We start from the raw sequence: 18,040 nt of genomic DNA on the forward strand, positions 1-18,040 counted from the left end.
CAGAGCCAGCAGCCTGAAATTTATTTGTGATTCAATTTATTTTGCTTCTTAATGAAGGCAGCAGAGCATATTGTGCAACAGCTCTGCTTTTTAATGATTTAATTAGAGAACCTCACTCAAACTGGAGCAGAACATTTCAACACAGAGACGAGCGAGGAGCTCTGCCAGGAAACAGAGCCGCGACTCAAAATCCTGTGTTAATTGCTGCAGCAGCCGACAGATGTGCCTCATGTTTCTGCCCATTTCCTGCTTTATTAGAATTAGTTAATCCTGAAGAACGCCAAATGTTGTCTTCCAAAACTAAATGATTTACGACCACTAAGCTGCATCCAACATCCTCTTCCTTTACAAAGGATGGTGTCTGTGGCCTAAGGCAGCTGAGCTTGTGTTCAATCATTAACTACTGATTTGTCCCAAAATTACAAATATAATAGATACAGCTGCCAACAACTAAACTTAAAAAGTTACAGGTCTGTTTTGTTCAGCCTAAACATACACCACATGTGACAGGACCCAATATTGTTGCAAATCGCTGCAAAAACTTTTAACATCCCCTTAATCAAACTACCGTTTAAAAAAGTGCTGTCAGTTTGTCATGAGCACCAAAACGGGACAGCTGGATGTGCTGTAGCGCTGCTCCAGCCTGAATGCTGCGTCCCTCCACTGACAGCAGCACAAGCATTAATCACCCAACTCATTAAAACAATCTGCAGCAGCGCACACAGCTCATGAACTTCGGAATAGACCATAGTGACTGTTAACCTCCTGAGGCATCAGATTATTTACCTCTTAATACAGCCAGCTATCCATATTGGATAGCATATTTCAGTGCTAATCAGTATGACGCTTAATGAATTGCAAATCATGTACCTGTAAGCAATAAAAGAAAATCTTAATTTTCAATTAGGCTACATTAGTGACAAAAGGATTGCACTGAAATTCCAAACAAGAGAAAAAGAGAATTGATTGAATACTAATGTGCTTCTCTAAAAGACAATCCTGTTGCCAGGGCTAGAGAGTTGTGCCGGAGGTTAAGTAGTGTATCACAAATGCTTATTATTTCCATTAAGTAAAAGTGAGAAATGGACACACTTTGCGTTTCCGGGCTAAGAAAAATTAACCCACACAAAAGACCTCTTATAAAACAGTATGCTCCAAGGTTAACACTTGAATGGACAGACTTTCCTTATGCTGATCACCGCTCCATCATCCAGGCACAGTGGCGTACTTTTAAATCAAGCTGTTTCATGGTCACATTCAGATGAGATTTTCCGCTCAAACAGACTCATTTTTCCAAGGCTGTATTAAATGAAACACTACCAGGGCAATCTAATGCATTACAGGCTAGTGGCACAACATATTCAACGACTTGAAAACAAACATCCAGTTACAGTCTATGTATGCCAGAGTTTTAATTGGTTCGGAGTCGGTCTTTTACATGATTAATTGCACTTGGACATGGCGGCCTGCGGGTTTCTTGTGCAACCTCAGTTTCCATGGGGATATGTACAGCAGGAAAAGTGTAAACAAAAAGTCAGCTGGGGTTAGGCCCTAAGTTGTTTTGCTAACCACTAATCCTGCATCATGGGACACACAGAAAGAGAGGTGTCAGAAATCGTGACGCTGGGGTGAAAGAGTGACAAAGATGGCTGAGAGAACTTGGGGGGATTTACACCGTATCAGTGACAGAGGTGAAGATAATCATCCAACAAGCTCAGTGAGCAAGAAAGACCAGAGATGTTACATTGTGACAAAGTTGCAAACAAAAGCTGCACAAGACTAGACACTGGATATTTTGGAGACAAGGGCAACAGCTAAGCTTACAGGGATGATACCAATGATCTCTCTATAGCTAAACCTTAAGCAAAGTTAAAGGAGCAGTCTGACATTTTGGAAAATATGCTCGTTAATTTTCTCTCAAAGAGTTAAAGGGGTAGGTCAAAACCAGTTTCACAAGAGTCCGTTTTAAAGCGATAGCAGCCTGTTAGCTTAGCTTTACAAAAAGACTGAAAAAACAGAACGTTAAAGTGACTGAATGTTATATCAGATTTGCTTAAAGGAGAAATTCAGTCAGTCAAAGCTGGTGTTCTCTGTAATCGATAGAAGCAATAATATTTGAAATTGATGCAACAGCGGTGGAGAAAGTTGTACAAATAACTCGTGGTTTCGCCCATTCTACATTCCTACAACACACAGCGTGCATTGAGCAATAGCTCAGAGCGGTACAGCTTCCTCCAAAGGCACAGAGCCACATTTTTTTCGTACCATAATGGCATTAGCTCCCCATGATAGCATGATAGGACTAAGGTTGAAAATTGGCAAACAGGCCCTTTAATCTCCACAGAAGGACAGTCAAATTTCACATTACCGGGTGGCATGTTCTGCACTATTTCTCTGCTGTATATGTTCACTTCCTGGAGACTCCAATGGTTTCCTGGCAATCTGACAGCATCTCACTCATCCTTTATGGAAACAAAAACAGTCCATGTGGGTTTTTTGAATGAGTGTACATGTTGGCCCCACATGCAACCCACCTTGGCATTATTAGTAGCCAACATTGGTAAAACCGATATGGGAACTTATGGAGTCAACATCTAACTGCACATGCCAGCTTATCATTCATCTATGAGACCCACATGGGTGAGTTGGCCAGGTGAGGGTCCAAAACGACAAGCAGGCAAAATTAACTGCAGTGGCTCTGATTAGAAACTAACCACATCACATCATAGTCATTCACAAATATTACAGCAGCTTTCGGTCCCAGTTTATACCTAATCTCTACACTTTACAGTAGAGTTTTAACCTGCAGAATGAGCCAGCATTTTTATGTGTAACACACAAAGTCAAAGTGTGTGTACAAATGCTGCTGATCATGGACTAGGTAATGGTGAGTGAGTCCAAGCTTACCATCCAGGCAGACTCCCCAGCCCCCTTTGCAATTTTCATGGAGCCCCCCCTTCTCTCCCTCACACACACACACACACACACACACACACACACACACACACACGCATGCTCTGCTGTGTTACTGGTGTCTCTGGTTATAGGAATATGCTCCCTGATAAAAGAAGAAAAAATGCATGTTGATCCTGGTTCTTTATGGCAATATCCAATTTGCTGTTCATCAACAAAACATTTGCAACAGTATTAGTTTAGTACGATTGCAACACTTAGAGGCCTTTCTTGTGTTCAAATCGGCAAGCTGGTCGATTCACCTTTTTGCGAGGTCCAGTGTCTGCAGCCCTCTCTTTCTAATCATGTCTCTGACCTTTACGCCTCCTTTAGACTGTGAGGCAGCCTCAGGCAGGTAACACCACGGTGGAGAGTAGCACGCAACATCTTATTATCCTGTGATGGACAAACAAATTACAAAAAGTCGAATTAAATTGCTTTATGCACTCAGTTATTAATATTTGTGCCGTCGGGACATAATATGAAGATGGAAAGAGTCTTACTTCAGTTTGGGCACCAGTACCTTCACTCACTATTGTGACGGAACATGACTTCCATCTTGTGGCGAGAAGAGAAACAACAACTAAAGGACGTCACTGTCGTAAACCACCCCTCCGCCGCATTGCTTGATGGCAATGTGTAATTTAAAGATTCGACATGTCGTCCTCATTGATTTGCAGCGAAACCCAAAGCAGGTAAAGAATAACTGTTAATTAGTGCAATTTATACAGTAAGACACAGCCAATGGACGCATATGTCATGTTTTAACGAATGTATCTCGTTAGTTTAACACGAAACGACTGGTGAATGACACGTGTGCTGCTGTGTTGTTTTATCCTCTTGTTAGCTTACTGTGTAGCCCCTGTAAAGTAAATCATTTTGTCATTCTCATTTCAGGGTGAGTTCAGTGTTAAACAGAGATGTGAAGCAGTTTGGAAAGAAGTACATGTTTGACTGCAATGAAGAGACATGTTGGAACTCAGACCAGGTAACATCACAGCTCTGTCCCAGTCCCATAATACACATTATTATATAACAGTATGTAGGACTGCATATACTAATTGTCAAACAGTTTGTCGTTGCAGTTAATATAGTTAAATATAATCAACATACTGTTTCGGTTTTACCAACTTAAATTACAATACTAATGCTGTAACTTTTATGTGCCAATTAAAACTCACACAGTATACATTTACCTCATATAATATGCTTAATGTTTACCCCAACTTTTTAATAAGTTAGTTCCTAAGTCAGTTTAAACACTTTTTAAAAGTTGTTTTGCATCTGTAAACAGCTTCGCATTCCATTTTTAGAGACTAGTTTTAGTCATCAGCACACAAAAAGTGTTTTTCTTGTAAGGACTGTCACTGTTTTGGGTAACTTTTATTTTCTCAATTTCAGCAAACTACATACTGAGTACTAACATTGTACTAAGGAATAGAGATAATCACATTCATTCAAGATACTGTAAGACTTCCCTAGGCCAGTGGTTGTTATATTGTCTAGTCACATTGAATCACTATAAATATAATTATAGATTTTACAAGTTTGTATTTCATTGTGTATTGTGTTGTATATTGTCGTGTGTTTGACAGGGTGAATATCAGTGGGTATTTCTGGAGTTTCCCCAGTCTGTCAAGGTGTCGGAGCTAAAGGTCCAATTCCAGGGAGGCTTCTCAGCAAAAACATGCAGACTTGAAGGTAAAACCAAGACTACATTTTTTAACGTTAAGCCTAAAATTGAACATGTTCCCGATGTGACTGTCTAATGGCTTTTCATTTTAGTGTTGTACAAGATGTTTTTAGGTGTGACAAAATCAGGAAAATGATTTTTCACTTGTGCTTTCTGCAGGTTGTTTAAAAGATCGAGACTTCACAGCGATCAGCCATTTTTATCCAGAGGACAACAACTCTCTTCAGATATCCTTCAGTGTAACCATAAAGCATTTAAATGGGAGATTTCAAGACTATGGGCCAAATTATGTTGCAAAATGCACAAAAAACCCTATATATAAGCTTTCAAAATTCTATGCCAAATATTACAGTAATTTTTTTGATTAGATTTTTTTTTTTTTCTACAAATTTTTTTTTTTTTTCTAGCAATTGTTTAGGACACAATTTTAGTTAACTCTAAAAGAATAAATCACAGTTGGCAACCAATGATAATGTGTGCTGTTAATAATACATACAAGCTTACATAATACTAAATGGAATTCTGCTCTAATACATAAAACATTCAGTCTGTCAATGTACCCGGGGGTAATAACAGAAGCTGAAGCTGTACCTGTCACTCTAGGAACACAGTGTGTTCTCTGTTACTGTTCTTAATGGTTCATAATAAGTATCCAACAATATTTTCCTGGACCTGCTTTCCATTATTACCATGCTTATCTTGTTCTTAACTCCACACCCACAGCTTTCCCATACAGGAGGCCCCTGCAGTGGACAAAGTTAAAATAATGTTTGAGAATAGTGCCGACTTTTTTGGGAGAATTATTGTTTATTCCTTGGACGTCCTGGGGGGAAAAGCCTCGTGACCAACTTTTTTCTCCTCTCATGAGAGAGGAAATGACCCCTGAGAAAAGTACAGGATGCAGCATGGTGTGGTGGCACATCTGTACTGCCACCTCCATGAACTGATGTGAAAGTGGCCTTTTTTGGTATGGACTCGAGGGGATCTGTCAAGCCATCTCACTCCTGATTACATAAACACAGGAGGCTTGATAAGGAGCCTGATGCTTAGTTTTAAATGCAAATTTCATCACATTCACTATGCTGGATTTGTGCCTTTATGTTGTAGCGCCATTCCAGGGGAACACAGTATACAACAGTATACAAAATATATTTTTATTAAAACTTGTTTACAGACCTTTGCTATCCTTCAGCCAAACAGAACAATTCTGCTTTGCATTAGTCCTTTTTTTTAACATATAATGCATACAAATAAAATAAACTGTTCATTTAAAAAAAAACATGGTTTTCTCAGTGTTAATCTCTCTGCATGAGTGCTGGTCTGTCAGAATTACTTGTTACTGTCACAGGTCATCTCGCCACCGATGACAGCTGATAACAAATCAAAGATCAACTGTGTCTGTTTTCGTTCCAGTTGTGTCATGTTGGTGACTTGTAGAGTTTCAGAATATGATCCTCCAACACTTTCTGAACTAGGAAACGAAAGAAATGAAAATTATAATTCAGTACACAAAACATCTGTTACACTAACTTCCAATGAAAAGAAAACGTACTATATTTTGTCTGGTAGAGGAAGACGATACATACTCTTTTTGTGTCCAAGGGCAACAGCTAAGGCCATTGGACTGTACCCAGAGTCCGACTCGATGGTCATGTCTGCCCCTTTTGCTGCAAGAGAGTACAGTAAAGGCAATAAATAAAGCATTCAAACAGAATCGGGCTGAATTTATCGACATGCAATGTACCTAAGAGTGCCTCTACACATTTGATGTGGTTTCCCCGCACTGCATAAAGAAGAGGAGTCCCACCATTCTGAAATTTAAGCACAAGAGTCTTATATTTAAATTTAATACACTTAGTAATCTGTTGGCTTGTTATTACTAATAGATCAAAAGGATTTGTGATGAAATATCTAACAGAGAAAGTCATTGTGTACCCAGTCATAAGTGTTAATGTCAACTCCATGTTTTAGAAGAGACTCAACAATGTCCACATATCCTCCAGAGCTGGCCAGTGTCAGGGCGCTCTCTCGCTCCCTCGCAATTGTTTTGGGGTCTGCACCCTAAAACAGAAACCACATAAACATCAGTGAGGGCAGTTTGTTGTAATAATGAACATGTCTTTCTGAACAGCTGTTACTTATTTCTAACCTTTTCCAAAAGAAAATCCACCATTGCTTTCTCTCCAAACGCTGCTGCCCACATGAGAGGAGTAAAGCCCCGTTCATCCTGTCTGCTGAGCAGTGAACTGTCTGCAAAGTAAAGGAATAGGAATTGTACACAGTTTATTCAAGATAGTGTTATCTTGCATGTTGTCTGGTGGTGACATCCAGATTCCTCACCTTTGCTTAGGTGTGAAGCAACCTGTGAAACCTCCCCTTGAGCTGCCAATTGGTGTATGGAGAGAGCTGGTGGAAAAAAGTCTTTATAATTAAAATTTCATCATTCCTTGTCAGTTTTGCACTTTGTCATAACCAGAGCATCTTTGCCAGTACTCACAGTCTAATGTAGCTGGACGTAGTGTAACCTCATTCCCACGCTGCTTGTTGGTCAGAGTGGTAGAGTGTTTGAACAAACCCTCTTCATCCACATCCATGTTCTCTGGAGATGCTGGACCAATCAGATGAACCACAGCCATTTCAGTGGAAGCAACATACTCACTGTTTAACTTGCTATTTTGAGACTGCACACATAGGCTGAGTCCAGATGTTACACAGAAAAAGATAAAATATGTAATAACATAATTAATTTTAATAAATTAAAGTAATAACATATACGAAATTAAAGGTACCATTGGACCTCTCATCTCTGGACTCGGAATGACAAGCATTCGCGTTAGATGGCTGACTGTTTTGGCCATCTGCAACCTCTTCATCACCTCTGGCCTCCATGATCGCTGCAATAAAAACAAGACAGGAGCTTATTTATAATTTGGTACTGGCGTTAAGAAAATGTATCCACATTTAGTTTATGAAGCTAATTACATTGTCGACTCACCACATCCAGCCTCACAGTCTAATTTACGCTAACTTCCTCTAGAGAAAACTGAAAGTAAAGTATTTCAAAACACACGATGGACCTTCCTGGCCACCGAAGTGCACCAAGATACATAACTCATTACTCAGTTGTTTGGCTATTCAATCAATCCAATGTTTTTACAAAATAATTTAAAACACGTTTGACTCAACCCACGCGACGTTTCGCAGCATTTCGTACTCTTCGGAGGAAGAACTGTTATTGTCTATAATGGATGTTTCTATCCGGAATATAATCGCGGTGGCACATGATAACAAAAATACGGAAGCAGCGGGAATCAGCTGACACAAGTCGCCTACAGCTGCGTTGCGTTGTTGTCAGTATCTGACTATAAAAAAGCTTGCATTATGGAGGACCAGGAGATGCAACTGAAAGTTAGACGAGGTAAACATTAGCTTATTAATTCAGCTTCCAACTTACCTCATAGTGACGAAGCTAGTTAGCTGTTGCTAAGCTAATGCTCCGCTAGTTGCGAGTTATAGCTTCTTCATGTTCCACACTGTCGGGTGTTTTCTATCGTCTTTGTAAATTTCCTCTAACGAGGACAGTGTATCCCATATACTTGTCTTTACTGTTTTTTATTCTACAGTGAGTGACAAATTCACAGAGAGCATGTACGTCCTCGCCAACGAGCCGTCAGTGGCTCTTTACAGACTGCAGGAGCACGTCAGGAGATCTCTGCCTGAACTGGTGCAACACAAGGTATTACACCAAACACCCCAAAAGAAGACAAATGGTTTTAATTTATCATCAATGCTTTTAGCAAAATATGTAGGCCTAATACGTATACCCAATTATGTCTAACCCTTTTCATATACTTACTACTTACCTCCATATTATACTACTATTTTATTCTATACTATTTTTTATAATTACTAGTCACTAGTATATAGTATATTATATTGTAGTATTCTATATGTTCATAATATTTATTATTCCATTATTATTACCATACAGTACTGTATATCATATTATTACACTATACTATATTATACTTGCAATTTTTACCACTTATGATTATTTACACACTGTATTCATTTGCCGCTTTGTACTGCACCTTATATTGTACCATATCGTAAACCTTAGACCTCATGCCATCCTGTATTATCTCATCCTGCATACCATACCATGTCACTTTATCTTGTCACTCACTCCTACTTGTATAACGGCTGTATATACCTTGTATTTTTATTTTTATGTATTTATCTATTTTTATACTGTATTTACTTACTTGCTATTCTGTCTTTGTATTGCTGCAACACCCAAATTCCCCGCCTGGGGATCAATAAAGTATTAAATTATCTTATCTTATCTGTCCTGAAGGAGGTTGAGCTGTGAAATTGCCTATAGAAATTGTTGTCTCATTCGACTAACCCGGTTGTTTTATAATATCTTTATAATATTCCTGCCTCTTCTGTTCATGTTGTACTACCCAATATACTCGTACCATGTTTTTGTATGTTTGTTAATTAAAAAGCTGTATATTTCAGGAAATAATGTATCGAGACTAATGTGATACATTCATAGCTAGAGTTATTTCAGAGCATTAAACCATGCCTCATGTGGACTCTCATAATGAACACTGTAGTCAACACATCCCACACGTCTGTTTTCCTGCTCCGTATTTTATGTTAAGATGACCTAGATTTAAAGCATGTCTCTGCTATTCAATCAAACGGCAGATTTATATGAATTTTGTTAAACCGAGGCACAAATGGTATAAACTGTGCTTAAGCATATGTTTTTCTTTATTGAGTTTGGGTGCTGTCCCTACTTTCTATTTGTATATTTTCATCCTCAGCAGCCTTTTCGTATTTTAACTTTATTTGAATCAGAAGGCATAGCATTAACCATGAATATGTTTTGTTGTCCAATGCTCTGTACAGCAGCTCAATTATGTTTTAGTTATGATGTAACCTGTGTATTGTAATTGAACACAAACAGTCCCCCAAGAGTATAACTATAAAGTTCTACTCAATCCTCTAACTATTGTATTTTCTGTCATTTCCCACACAGACGGACATGCAGAGCTGGGAGGAGCAGAGTCAAGGAGCCATCTACTCTGTGGAGTATGCATGCAGGTGAGAAGGACAGGACCACATATCTGTAAAATTCCTGCCCTACTGTCGTGAATATTAACACTTTCTTTGATCTGTTGGATTTTGCAGTGCTGTGAAGAGCATGACGAACAGCAGCATGTATTTCAAAAACATTGACGGCCTCCTGCGTCAAGCCATCAGCATGAAGGAACAGATCAGCAGCTCTCAAGGTCGCAGGTAGGAGGCAGCTGTGAACATGTTACGAAACTCAATGCATTTATGTTATTAGTGTCAAGGTAGTATAAGGAGGTACTGTATCTCAGTTTGGCAAATACTTGTGCCAGGATCCAGGAGGTGATCATTATTGAAGGTGGTTTAAATACACAATTATCTTAACACAATTCAGATAATTATAGGATATTACTTATCTAGCAATATCACCCTGTGAAAGATCTGTGTCTGGAGTTTTATCCTGTTTGTACTCATTCTTTGCTCAACATCATACCTTTGTGCATGCATAACCTTTGCTTACATTTGTTTGATTTAATCCTTCATGTGTATCATTTATAGTTTGGGCCATTACTTTTTCATTTTACTTAGTCCCCCAATAACTGCTAAATACTTATCACGCCTGTTCTCATCTCATTGTAGTTTATGGGAGGTTCACATATTCTGTTTTTTTTTTTTGTCTGTGCTTTTTTTTTGTTTCCCATTGACACCTGCATGAAGCTTAAGTGATGTGACCCCCTCTCCCAGTCCCCTTGTCTCTGCATCACATGCCCCATCCACTTCCCCATGACCTCTGCACAGAGGTGTCCAAGGTTAGTAGTTCCTCCAGACATGATGTAATCACAAGTTATTGAAATGTCCATTTAAGGAAATTTAAAGGAAACGGTTTTGTGAACATAATTTTAAAGTTTTTTGAAGGTGTTGAAAACAATCATACTTTGAATCTGAAATACATATTGTAAAATTAATTCAAGGTTGATATGAAATAGTGACAAATGACAAAACACATCTGCATATTGTGCACAAATATTTGGCAAGAAGCTACAATATACAGCATTATTTACAATAATACAATAAAAACTACAAATTTGCAGGGCAACATTGGCGTTCATAATGACCTTTAAATCAAATTCATTGATACAAAATACTAATTGTAGAAAAGTTTTGCTCATATAATTTGAAAAGTAGTATGTTTTTCCATCTCTGCCCCATGTAGCATGCAGTCAGGATCTGTTTTATATGACATTTGTGTTAGCAGTCTGCTAATCATAGTCTTTATCCACGCAATCAGCTTCCTTTATGTCACACAAGAGTAGAGTCTTTTGCACTAATCCCCGTCTTGCGAGCAAGGACAGTCCTCATCTCATTATTGACCCCATTCCAGGGTTGAGCCTGGGCCTGTAGTAAACCAGATTCAGTAGACAGGGTCCTGTGCATTCTGGGACCGCTGCCACCACTGCTGTAGCCGTCTTTATCGCTAACATGGCCCTGTGAACCTCTTTCTGGAGAGTACTGCGGTTGCTGGTATTTCTCTCGCTGTCTCGGGTTACCACATTGAGGGTAGGACATCGGATGCTGGAGGTGAGACTCGCTCCGGTGCATCCGTGGTTTGTCCACGCCAATCTTGAGCTCGCAGGGTCGGGAGAGAGGTTTGCTGCTGTGCCCATGGTCGTTCTCGTAAAGAGTGTCGATGTGGTCGCTCTGATACTGCTTTGCACCACAGGAAGCTTTGACCAGAGAGTGGGTCACAACGAAGAGAAGGATTAAAATCCCAGAAGAGAGTACGCAAGCGCTTGCAATGCCAGTCTCCACCTCGAATACCAGGAGCATAAAGATGGACATAGCTGTTAAGGAAGAGAAGAGGGTGGTAGAAAAACAGAATTTATAAACACAAAAACTTGATACCAAGCTCACAATCTGTTGTTTTAGTTTGCACATCAAAACACTTTGATGCCTTACAAAAATGCATTTAATTTTGTTGCCATCTAAAAGCTAGCAGTTTTTAGCTGACTTGTCCTGTGTTTACCTCCAGGAAAAGGACTATGGACTCAGGCACGCTAAAGGAAGCGGGAGAAAAGCACAGCTCTGGGATATGATGTGCCTTCCTGAGGTGCTGGTGTTGCTTCTACAGTCCCTTACTCTACCACCTTTTGATTGAGGCTGAAGTGGGGTCTTAAGGGCAACACCTCCTCGTCACAATGGAGTGAATGCCTTCAGTGACCCCCCCCAGTACAAGCCGCTCAGTGGAACTGAGCACTAGAGCACTGCCAGGGCCAGCATTAAAAACACTCAAGTCATGGACGCTGCTCAAAGAATGCATTGTTCTCTTGGACGCTGGACGGACCAGAGAGAAAGCAACAGTGCTGCTTTTGCTGTTGGAAATCCACAATGTAATGGACATTAGATCATGAGTTTGTTGTTTAAGGCTTAAGACTAAAAAGTACACTGCATTTGAATAAAAATACACACTTGTACAACATGTACCTTCAGGAAAGTGTTGTTGTTTTTTTTTTGCAATAAGAGCTTCTCAGCTTCTCTAATCTGCATTTCTGTCCGGGATAAACACAGTTATTTTCCAGACTGGGCAACAAGTTCTTAGAAAGATAATCTGGTGTTTTATGAAATCAGAAAATCTTCTTTTTCACTATTTATTTTCTTACCTGCTAAGTAGACCGAAACCCCCAGGCAGAACAGTCCTATAGCCACATGCCGGACAGATCTGCTATCCAGAAGGAACCAGTCTGCTCTGTGGAAACAAATGTCATATGATCAATGTCCTGGCACTGACACACTTTAACACTACTTTGGTTGCTCATCAATGTAAATGAAAATGATATCATTTCTGTGTTGGCAATTTCTTTTTGTGTCAATCCATGGCACCAAAACATTTTGGTTATTGATTATGTTATGTTGAAGTGCTTCATTATGTTGGAAAGCTCATTATTATTCCCATTTTCTTGGAATGTCCCCTCTGTCAGGAGGGAGGTCCTGGGGTATGTTGTTGGATTTGTAAAGCGACGTGGGAAAGGTCCAGCTACAGGCCGTGTGCTGGGTGCATAATGAGAGGAAGGCCATTGTTTAGAGGGGATTCATAGGGGTTGAGAGGTGGGGGTCGACTAACAACACTGCAGTACTAGCCTCTGCACTCTGACATATCTAAGACCTCTTTATGCTTCTGAAACTATGTTTTCTTTTAATTAAACTCAACACAGTAAACCAGGATCCACTGCGTCTACAGAGAACAACTTGAGTTGTGTGGACATGGACGGAAACACATTCTAGATAGATTAAATGTTTTTTCCTCTTAAAGCAACAAGTGTTCTTCACTGTCTTTGTGATCAGAAAAGGAAACCTATTTAGGTTGTAATGCAATGCAGTGCTTTATCCTTGTAATAATAACCTTCATTAGATCATTATGTTTTATGAAGAGTATAATTATAGACTATACATGTTGATGTTGTGTTGCTCTGGCAGTTCTTAAATATTACCGTATCTTATTTTCATGTACAGACAAGCATACGATGCAAAACAACAGCCTCAAAAATAAGAATAATTAACAATCCCAAGCTTAGTATTAACAGCAGTTAAACAGAGTCAGCCTTTTGTAGGAATTTTACCACTGTATGTAAAATGTTGTAGTTGACTACAGTAGGTAGCAAAGTATTTCCTTTGTTGTTTATTGCACTTAAAGTGCTAGATAAAGTGTATTATGCTCCCTCTGGTCTAAGGTAGCCTCTGTGGCCACAAGTGACGATTACGGGATTATAGCTTAAATGTAGTCTAACAGTAATACAGGTTAACTAAATCCAATGTTAGTTTACATTGACAATTTCAGCCACTGGTCATACCAGACCAAGTTAGGTTGTAGCAAAGCTTTTGTGTGTATTAAAGTGAGCAAGGAAGGGATTTATTGCTTATGATTATATATTTTTATTTTGTTAGAGACTTAAATATATGTATATCTTTTAAAACGTACGTAGTTTCGCTTTCGTGAGTAAGGGGTGATTTACAGTTGCGCATTAATATTGTAATTAGCTCTAACAATATCACAGGTGAGTTGGAGCCTTCAGAACTGACCGGAACTATCTTTTTCTCACTGTTTGGACACACAGCAGCATAAGCGAGTAAAGCCAGGGCTGTCGCAATTGCTTATAACAGTTGGTTAGAGCTGCTTAACATGCAAGCTAAAATACCTTTCAGTATCGTGCTCTCCTCTGCAAACCTCCGTTGAAAAATAGCTGTGTAGCAGACAAACCACCACTGAGCTCAAGTTGAGGGTGAGGGACAGAGCAGAGAGCACCGCGGAGACTGGTAGAAGAACAGCCCAAACCGGAGCGGGTATGACCGAGGAGGTGGAAGGGGGAGACTCCTTTATGACCGTCTGTTGAGACTGAAGCTGGAAGATTAAAACGACAGATAAAACGGACATGATGGCCGACAAAATCCCCAGTAAAGAGAGAACTATTAGGGACCGCTGGCTGTACTTGAGCGTCATGTTTATCCCAGATGTCCCGTCGTCACGTTTCTCCACAGAATGAAAAAAGTTTCCTTCTCCTGGTCGCACTTTTTAAAATCGCTTCTCCGGCGGTCCTAAGCCTCCAAAAAGTGCTCCATGCCTGCGCTGTGTATTTTAAGTTGGGTCGGTCGGTTCGGGATGAATGGTTTCCCCTCCAGCATGGATTTTTGCAGTAGCCTAGTTTTTCTGTTGTTGTGGAGCGCCCCGCTGCCCGGTCCGAGCATGTGATGTGCTTTAAATCCCCAGATTAAAAACTTCGCAACAACAATGGACTTTTTCTCTTGGATCATCGGAAACAATGCGTTGACGTGCTCCTGGGAGAGGCACAGCTCCCTGACAAAACACAAAACAGCGCGAACAAAGGATATTATAACAGCTGCACTGCCAAGTCAATAAACGCACCTAATTAAACTACCTTTCTCGATCTTAGAAATCATATATATTTATAGTGGAAACACTGCCTTCTAGGGCCTACCCCAAACAAAAAAACATGCTGAAATTAGGCTACTAAATATCCACTTATAACAATGAGCTCATAGATTAGCCTACTTATTATACTCTGATGTATGTTGCCTTGTATCCCAATAAACTGATTAAAGGATTACAACAGCTCTTCCCAACAGGCCAATTTAATGTCTTAACTCTTACAGTAAAATAAGTAAAAACTGACATGCATGTCATAAAAAAAATAAAGTCAAATATAATGTGACTCCACGTCCAAGTAGCCATAAAGTTGTTCTGTGCAAAATGAGGGCATTGCAGGTGTACTTTACAGCTAAGTTTTGAGGAATTTGGAGCAGCGACGGCAACCTTAAGTAACCCCCCTTTCCTGGTGAATACCCCTTTTATTCTTAGTCCAACTCCTCCTGAATCTAATTAACTATTCACTATAGTTACCCTGAAAGCATGCACAATTTAGCCGCCCAGGGATGGACCTTTTTTCATCCCATCCACTTCTTTTACATTCACCTATATAGTTATGCTATAGATAAAAACTCAGCTAAACTTCTATGTGAATATAACCATGTAATAAAATAAGTGACTTGTCCCATATCTGCCTGATTTAATATACTACATATTAATAGTCACTATAGTTTATGTATGCTAGTTCTGCACAGCAAACACTTTGGATACATCTTGAAGTGTATGTCACAGAGGGCTCATTGTTCTGTTGGAGGTTGGGGTTAAGGTTGGGGTTAGGAGGGTTAAAGGTGTTGCCTTTATTCTGTTGAGATGTAGATAAGACTGTAGCTATAAAGGTACACAATGTGAACAATTGCTCTCACACATGTACACTGACCAGGCAGGCTATTTCTGAATCCGACAGCCTCACCACATGCTCTAAAAGGGTCGAGGCTGATCTTGTCGAAAGCAGAAGTGAGAAGTTTCAGGAAAATGAAAAAAAAAATGGACTTGATACGGAAAGTTCTCAAAGGCACCTTTATCTCTCTGTGCTTTTTACGTTATGGCTCTTGTCTTGTGTGTTTGTTTGCAACCTTTAATGACTGTGACTGTTGCGATTAAACCGCCAGTCTCGGCTTGATTGAGCTCTCACAGTGTTTGGAATGAATGTATAAAGAATACACTCACATTAAGGAAAAATAAAATGTCCTTTAGCTGCAGATGATTAGATTGCAGTATACACAGACTATAATATACAGTATGCACTATTCCCTGTTGGATTGATGAGACCGGCACAGGTGAATCCTGGAGGTAAAGGCAGTGGAAGTCTGCAGGGATGTTGCTAACTATTGCATCAGATGCACAGTTTGAGTTACCTCTTGGGGATCTCGAGGTGTGTGTTTTTGCGCGTACATAGCTCTGTGTGTCAGAGAAACAGAGTTGTTGTCCACAGATAATCAGTGCTAATAAATCCTCTCTATATTATTTTTAGGAGTACAATGTGTCACATCCCAGAATAGTCCATAATGCAGCTCACGCAGTGATTCAGTTATTACCTCTAAATATATCTATTAAGCTGACAGCATGCTGCTTTCTGTCAGTGTTTTAGCTTTGCTTTTCTGTGCGTTTTATTTCAGCTTTTTTTCTTTTACCTTTGTCACCACGTCAACTTTCATTAGTGATACCCAGGGAGAGGCAATAAACATACATAACAGCAAATCTACAGGAGAAGGTACATTAGTTTGGAAACACAGCACTGAGACAGAACGGTTGTATAAAATACTTAACTTGGTTAATTTGCGTGCTGTTTATCTTGATTTCTCGTCCTCTGAGGCCTCTGTTAGATTTTTATTGTCGGAGAGTGGTTCATTGAATTCTGGTAAACGTGGGCAGTGACTTGTGGTGGAGTTGGAGTAAATTATAGCCTGTTGTTAGGTAGTACTGCAATGTTGCCCAACCCATAACCCTGTCTGCACAGCCTTTGTTGGGGTTCAGCTTAATAACCCGATTTAGCTGGAAAATATTTTCACTGATCTCATCAAAGCGTGAGTAATATTAAGCCAATTATGTAGCTACTGATTTTGAGCACTGAACATAAACATACATGACATTCAATTCGTCTGTTAGGATTAAAAGATTAATTTAGGCACTTACATTTGGTTGAGAAAGGTTGTGATGTACGTCAAAATAGAAGTGACTCACATTTTATTTTATTCCTCAAATTTTGCACATGTGGAATACATATTCAATATTTTGCAGCTTTATAAACCCTGAAATAAAGTGTGCTATTTTACATTAAAGTCATGCATGCACGTCTTTAAATAAAGGTTTATAATTGACATAAATAATGCGTGGCCTCTTATGGGATCAGGAGGTGAATCTTAGGGGTCAATAAGTCACAGTAGGAAACAAGAAAAGGCAAAGTTCAGTTGCATAAAATTCCATAGATTTTGTATCTAATCTTTGCATTTTTCTTACTTTACTTTTGTTTTTGATACCGTACTATTTCATACTGCTAAATGTTGCTGCTATTACCCATATATGTCACTTTATCCTATACCATGTCACATTAGATTGCCACTTATGTCACTTTTGTACACCAGTTGTATATATCTCTTATTTTTTTTATTTTATTTTTATCTATTCCTATTCCATATTTATATTTGTACTTGCCTTCTTGCTACTTGTCTTTGTGCTGTTGCAACAACCGAATTTCCCCTCTGGGGATCAATAAAGTACTATCGTATCTTATCTTATCTTGTCTTATAGTTTTACCTCTAATAGGCCATAAATAAAATATACTAGTCAATTGATCTATAAGATAAAATAACTGTAAACTGATGCAGCCTGTACATTTTAAATTCCCTCAGCTCTTTCTTACTGTGCCACCGAGGCTCATTCACAGAGACTAACCATGTACGCCTATGAACGTACAACCTGACTAAGTGTCTTTGATTTACAGAAACGCCAAATGGTCTCATTTTATACAATTATCGATCATTATCTCAAATATAACAGCTCATTTACACAAACTAAATGAAGTTAGAGACATTTAAACAACACTTGGAAATGCATCACTCACAACCAGTGTTAATAATCCCAAGGAAGAATTTGTGCCACAAGAGTATTTTGCTCTCACCCCAATCCTTAATCTGTCTTGAATCTAGGAAAGGTCATAGCGTTTGTAGTAAACAACAACGCCAGTCTAAGAAGTATGAGTTTCCAAACCCTGGCCCTAGAGCCCCTAAGGGTCCAAAGAGGTGCTGGTAATGGCCTCAATTTAAACAAATATTAGACATTCATAACAATTATCAGCTGTATTATCATAAAAGTCTAGTGTGGTGGTTTGGGTGTAGTTTTGCAGACCTTCCTATTACTTCGCAAGGATGAGTGAA

The 18,040-nt window shown here is 39.3% G+C and overlaps 4 protein-coding genes across 8 annotated transcripts; 2 read left to right on the top strand and 2 right to left on the bottom strand.

Annotated features, from left to right (window-relative positions):
• The first annotated feature begins 3,582 nt into the window (after positions 1–3,582).
• nr2c2ap (nuclear receptor 2C2-associated protein) lies at positions 3,583–5,905 on the top strand. The gene is made up of 5 exons (XM_069679759.1): positions 3,583–3,647; positions 3,850–3,940; positions 4,548–4,653; positions 4,805–4,872; positions 5,367–5,905. The coding sequence occupies exons 1-5, from the start codon at positions 3,610–3,612 to the stop codon at positions 5,487–5,489; spliced, it is 426 nt and encodes a 141-aa protein (XP_069535860.1). The 5' UTR covers positions 3,583–3,609; the 3' UTR covers positions 5,490–5,905.
• On the bottom strand, positions 5,786–8,292 carry rfxank (regulatory factor X-associated ankyrin-containing protein). 4 transcript variants are annotated; one of them, XM_069679757.1, is made up of 9 exons: positions 8,100–8,292; positions 7,435–7,539; positions 7,143–7,253; positions 6,986–7,051; positions 6,795–6,895; positions 6,581–6,706; positions 6,390–6,456; positions 6,232–6,312; positions 5,786–6,116 (listed from the first exon to the last, which is right to left on the bottom strand). In XM_069679757.1, the coding sequence occupies exons 2-9, from the start codon at positions 7,532–7,534 to the stop codon at positions 6,064–6,066; spliced, it is 705 nt and encodes a 234-aa protein (XP_069535858.1). In that variant the 5' UTR covers positions 7,535–7,539; positions 8,100–8,292; the 3' UTR covers positions 5,786–6,063. The 4 variants fall into 4 exon arrangements, with proteins under 4 accessions (XP_069535858.1, XP_069535857.1, XP_069535856.1 ...); XM_069679756.1 differs by lacking the exon at positions 8,100–8,292 and adding an exon at positions 7,641–7,853; XM_069679755.1 differs by lacking the exon at positions 8,100–8,292 and adding an exon at positions 7,641–7,853 and having other exon boundaries at positions 7,435–7,562.
• Positions 7,955–12,109, top strand: borcs8 (BLOC-1 related complex subunit 8). Of its 2 annotated transcripts, XM_069679760.1 has the most exons (6): positions 7,955–8,063; positions 8,269–8,381; positions 9,696–9,760; positions 9,848–9,955; positions 10,448–10,539; positions 11,760–12,109. In XM_069679760.1, the coding sequence occupies exons 1-5, from the start codon at positions 8,027–8,029 to the stop codon at positions 10,515–10,517; spliced, it is 393 nt and encodes a 130-aa protein (XP_069535861.1). In that variant the 5' UTR covers positions 7,955–8,026; the 3' UTR covers positions 10,518–10,539; positions 11,760–12,109. The 2 variants fall into 2 exon arrangements, with proteins under 2 accessions (XP_069535861.1, XP_069535862.1); XM_069679761.1 differs by lacking the exon at positions 10,448–10,539.
• Positions 10,618–14,648, bottom strand: tmem221 (transmembrane protein 221). The gene is made up of 3 exons (XM_069679754.1): positions 13,921–14,648; positions 12,388–12,473; positions 10,618–11,571 (listed from the first exon to the last, which is right to left on the bottom strand). Exons 1-3 carry the CDS (start codon positions 14,220–14,222, stop codon positions 11,030–11,032), a joined length of 930 nt encoding a protein of 309 aa, XP_069535855.1. The 5' UTR covers positions 14,223–14,648; the 3' UTR covers positions 10,618–11,029.
• Between the last annotated feature and the right edge of the window lie 3,392 nt (positions 14,649–18,040).

This window comes from Semicossyphus pulcher, unplaced genomic scaffold (assembly GCF_022749685.1).
Source record: "Semicossyphus pulcher isolate SPU_LCO1_2020_fin unplaced genomic scaffold, fSemPul1.0.p SCAF_4, whole genome shotgun sequence".
Taxonomy (NCBI): Eukaryota; Metazoa; Chordata; class Actinopteri; order Labriformes; family Labridae; genus Semicossyphus; species Semicossyphus pulcher.

Excerpts from the sequence above, each read along its gene's own strand:
- nr2c2ap (XM_069679759.1), top strand. The coding sequence starts at position 3,610 with ATGTCGTCCTCATTGATTTGCAGCGAAACCCAAAGCAG. Across the intron at positions 3,648-3,849 it reads TGCAGCGAAACCCAAAGCAG|GGTGAGTTCAGTGTTAAACA; the intron begins GTAAAGAATAAC and ends TTCTCATTTCAG. Across the intron at positions 3,941-4,547 it reads CATGTTGGAACTCAGACCAG|GGTGAATATCAGTGGGTATT; the intron begins GTAACATCACAG and ends TGTGTTTGACAG.
- rfxank (XM_069679755.1), bottom strand. Across the intron at positions 7,254-7,434 it reads CAGAGATGAGAGGTCCAATG|CATCTCCAGAGAACATGGAT; the intron begins GTACCTTTAATT and ends TGATTGGTCCAG. Across the intron at positions 7,052-7,142 it reads ACGTCCAGCTACATTAGACT|CTCTCTCCATACACCAATTG; the intron begins GTGAGTACTGGC and ends TTTTTCCACCAG.
- borcs8 (XM_069679760.1), top strand. The coding sequence starts at position 8,027 with ATGGAGGACCAGGAGATGCAACTGAAAGTTAGACGAG. Across the intron at positions 8,382-9,695 it reads CTGAACTGGTGCAACACAAG|ACGGACATGCAGAGCTGGGA; the intron begins GTATTACACCAA and ends TTTCCCACACAG. Across the intron at positions 9,761-9,847 it reads TCTGTGGAGTATGCATGCAG|TGCTGTGAAGAGCATGACGA; the intron begins GTGAGAAGGACA and ends TGGATTTTGCAG.
- tmem221 (XM_069679754.1), bottom strand. The coding sequence starts at position 14,222 with ATGACGCTCAAGTACAGCCAGCGGTCCCTAATAGTTCTCTCTTTACTG. Across the intron at positions 12,474-13,920 it reads GGAGAGCACGATACTGAAAG|AGCAGACTGGTTCCTTCTGG; the intron begins GTATTTTAGCTT and ends TTGTTTCCACAG. Across the intron at positions 11,572-12,387 it reads GGTTTCGGTCTACTTAGCAG|CTATGTCCATCTTTATGCTC; the intron begins GTAAGAAAATAA and ends CTTCCTTAACAG.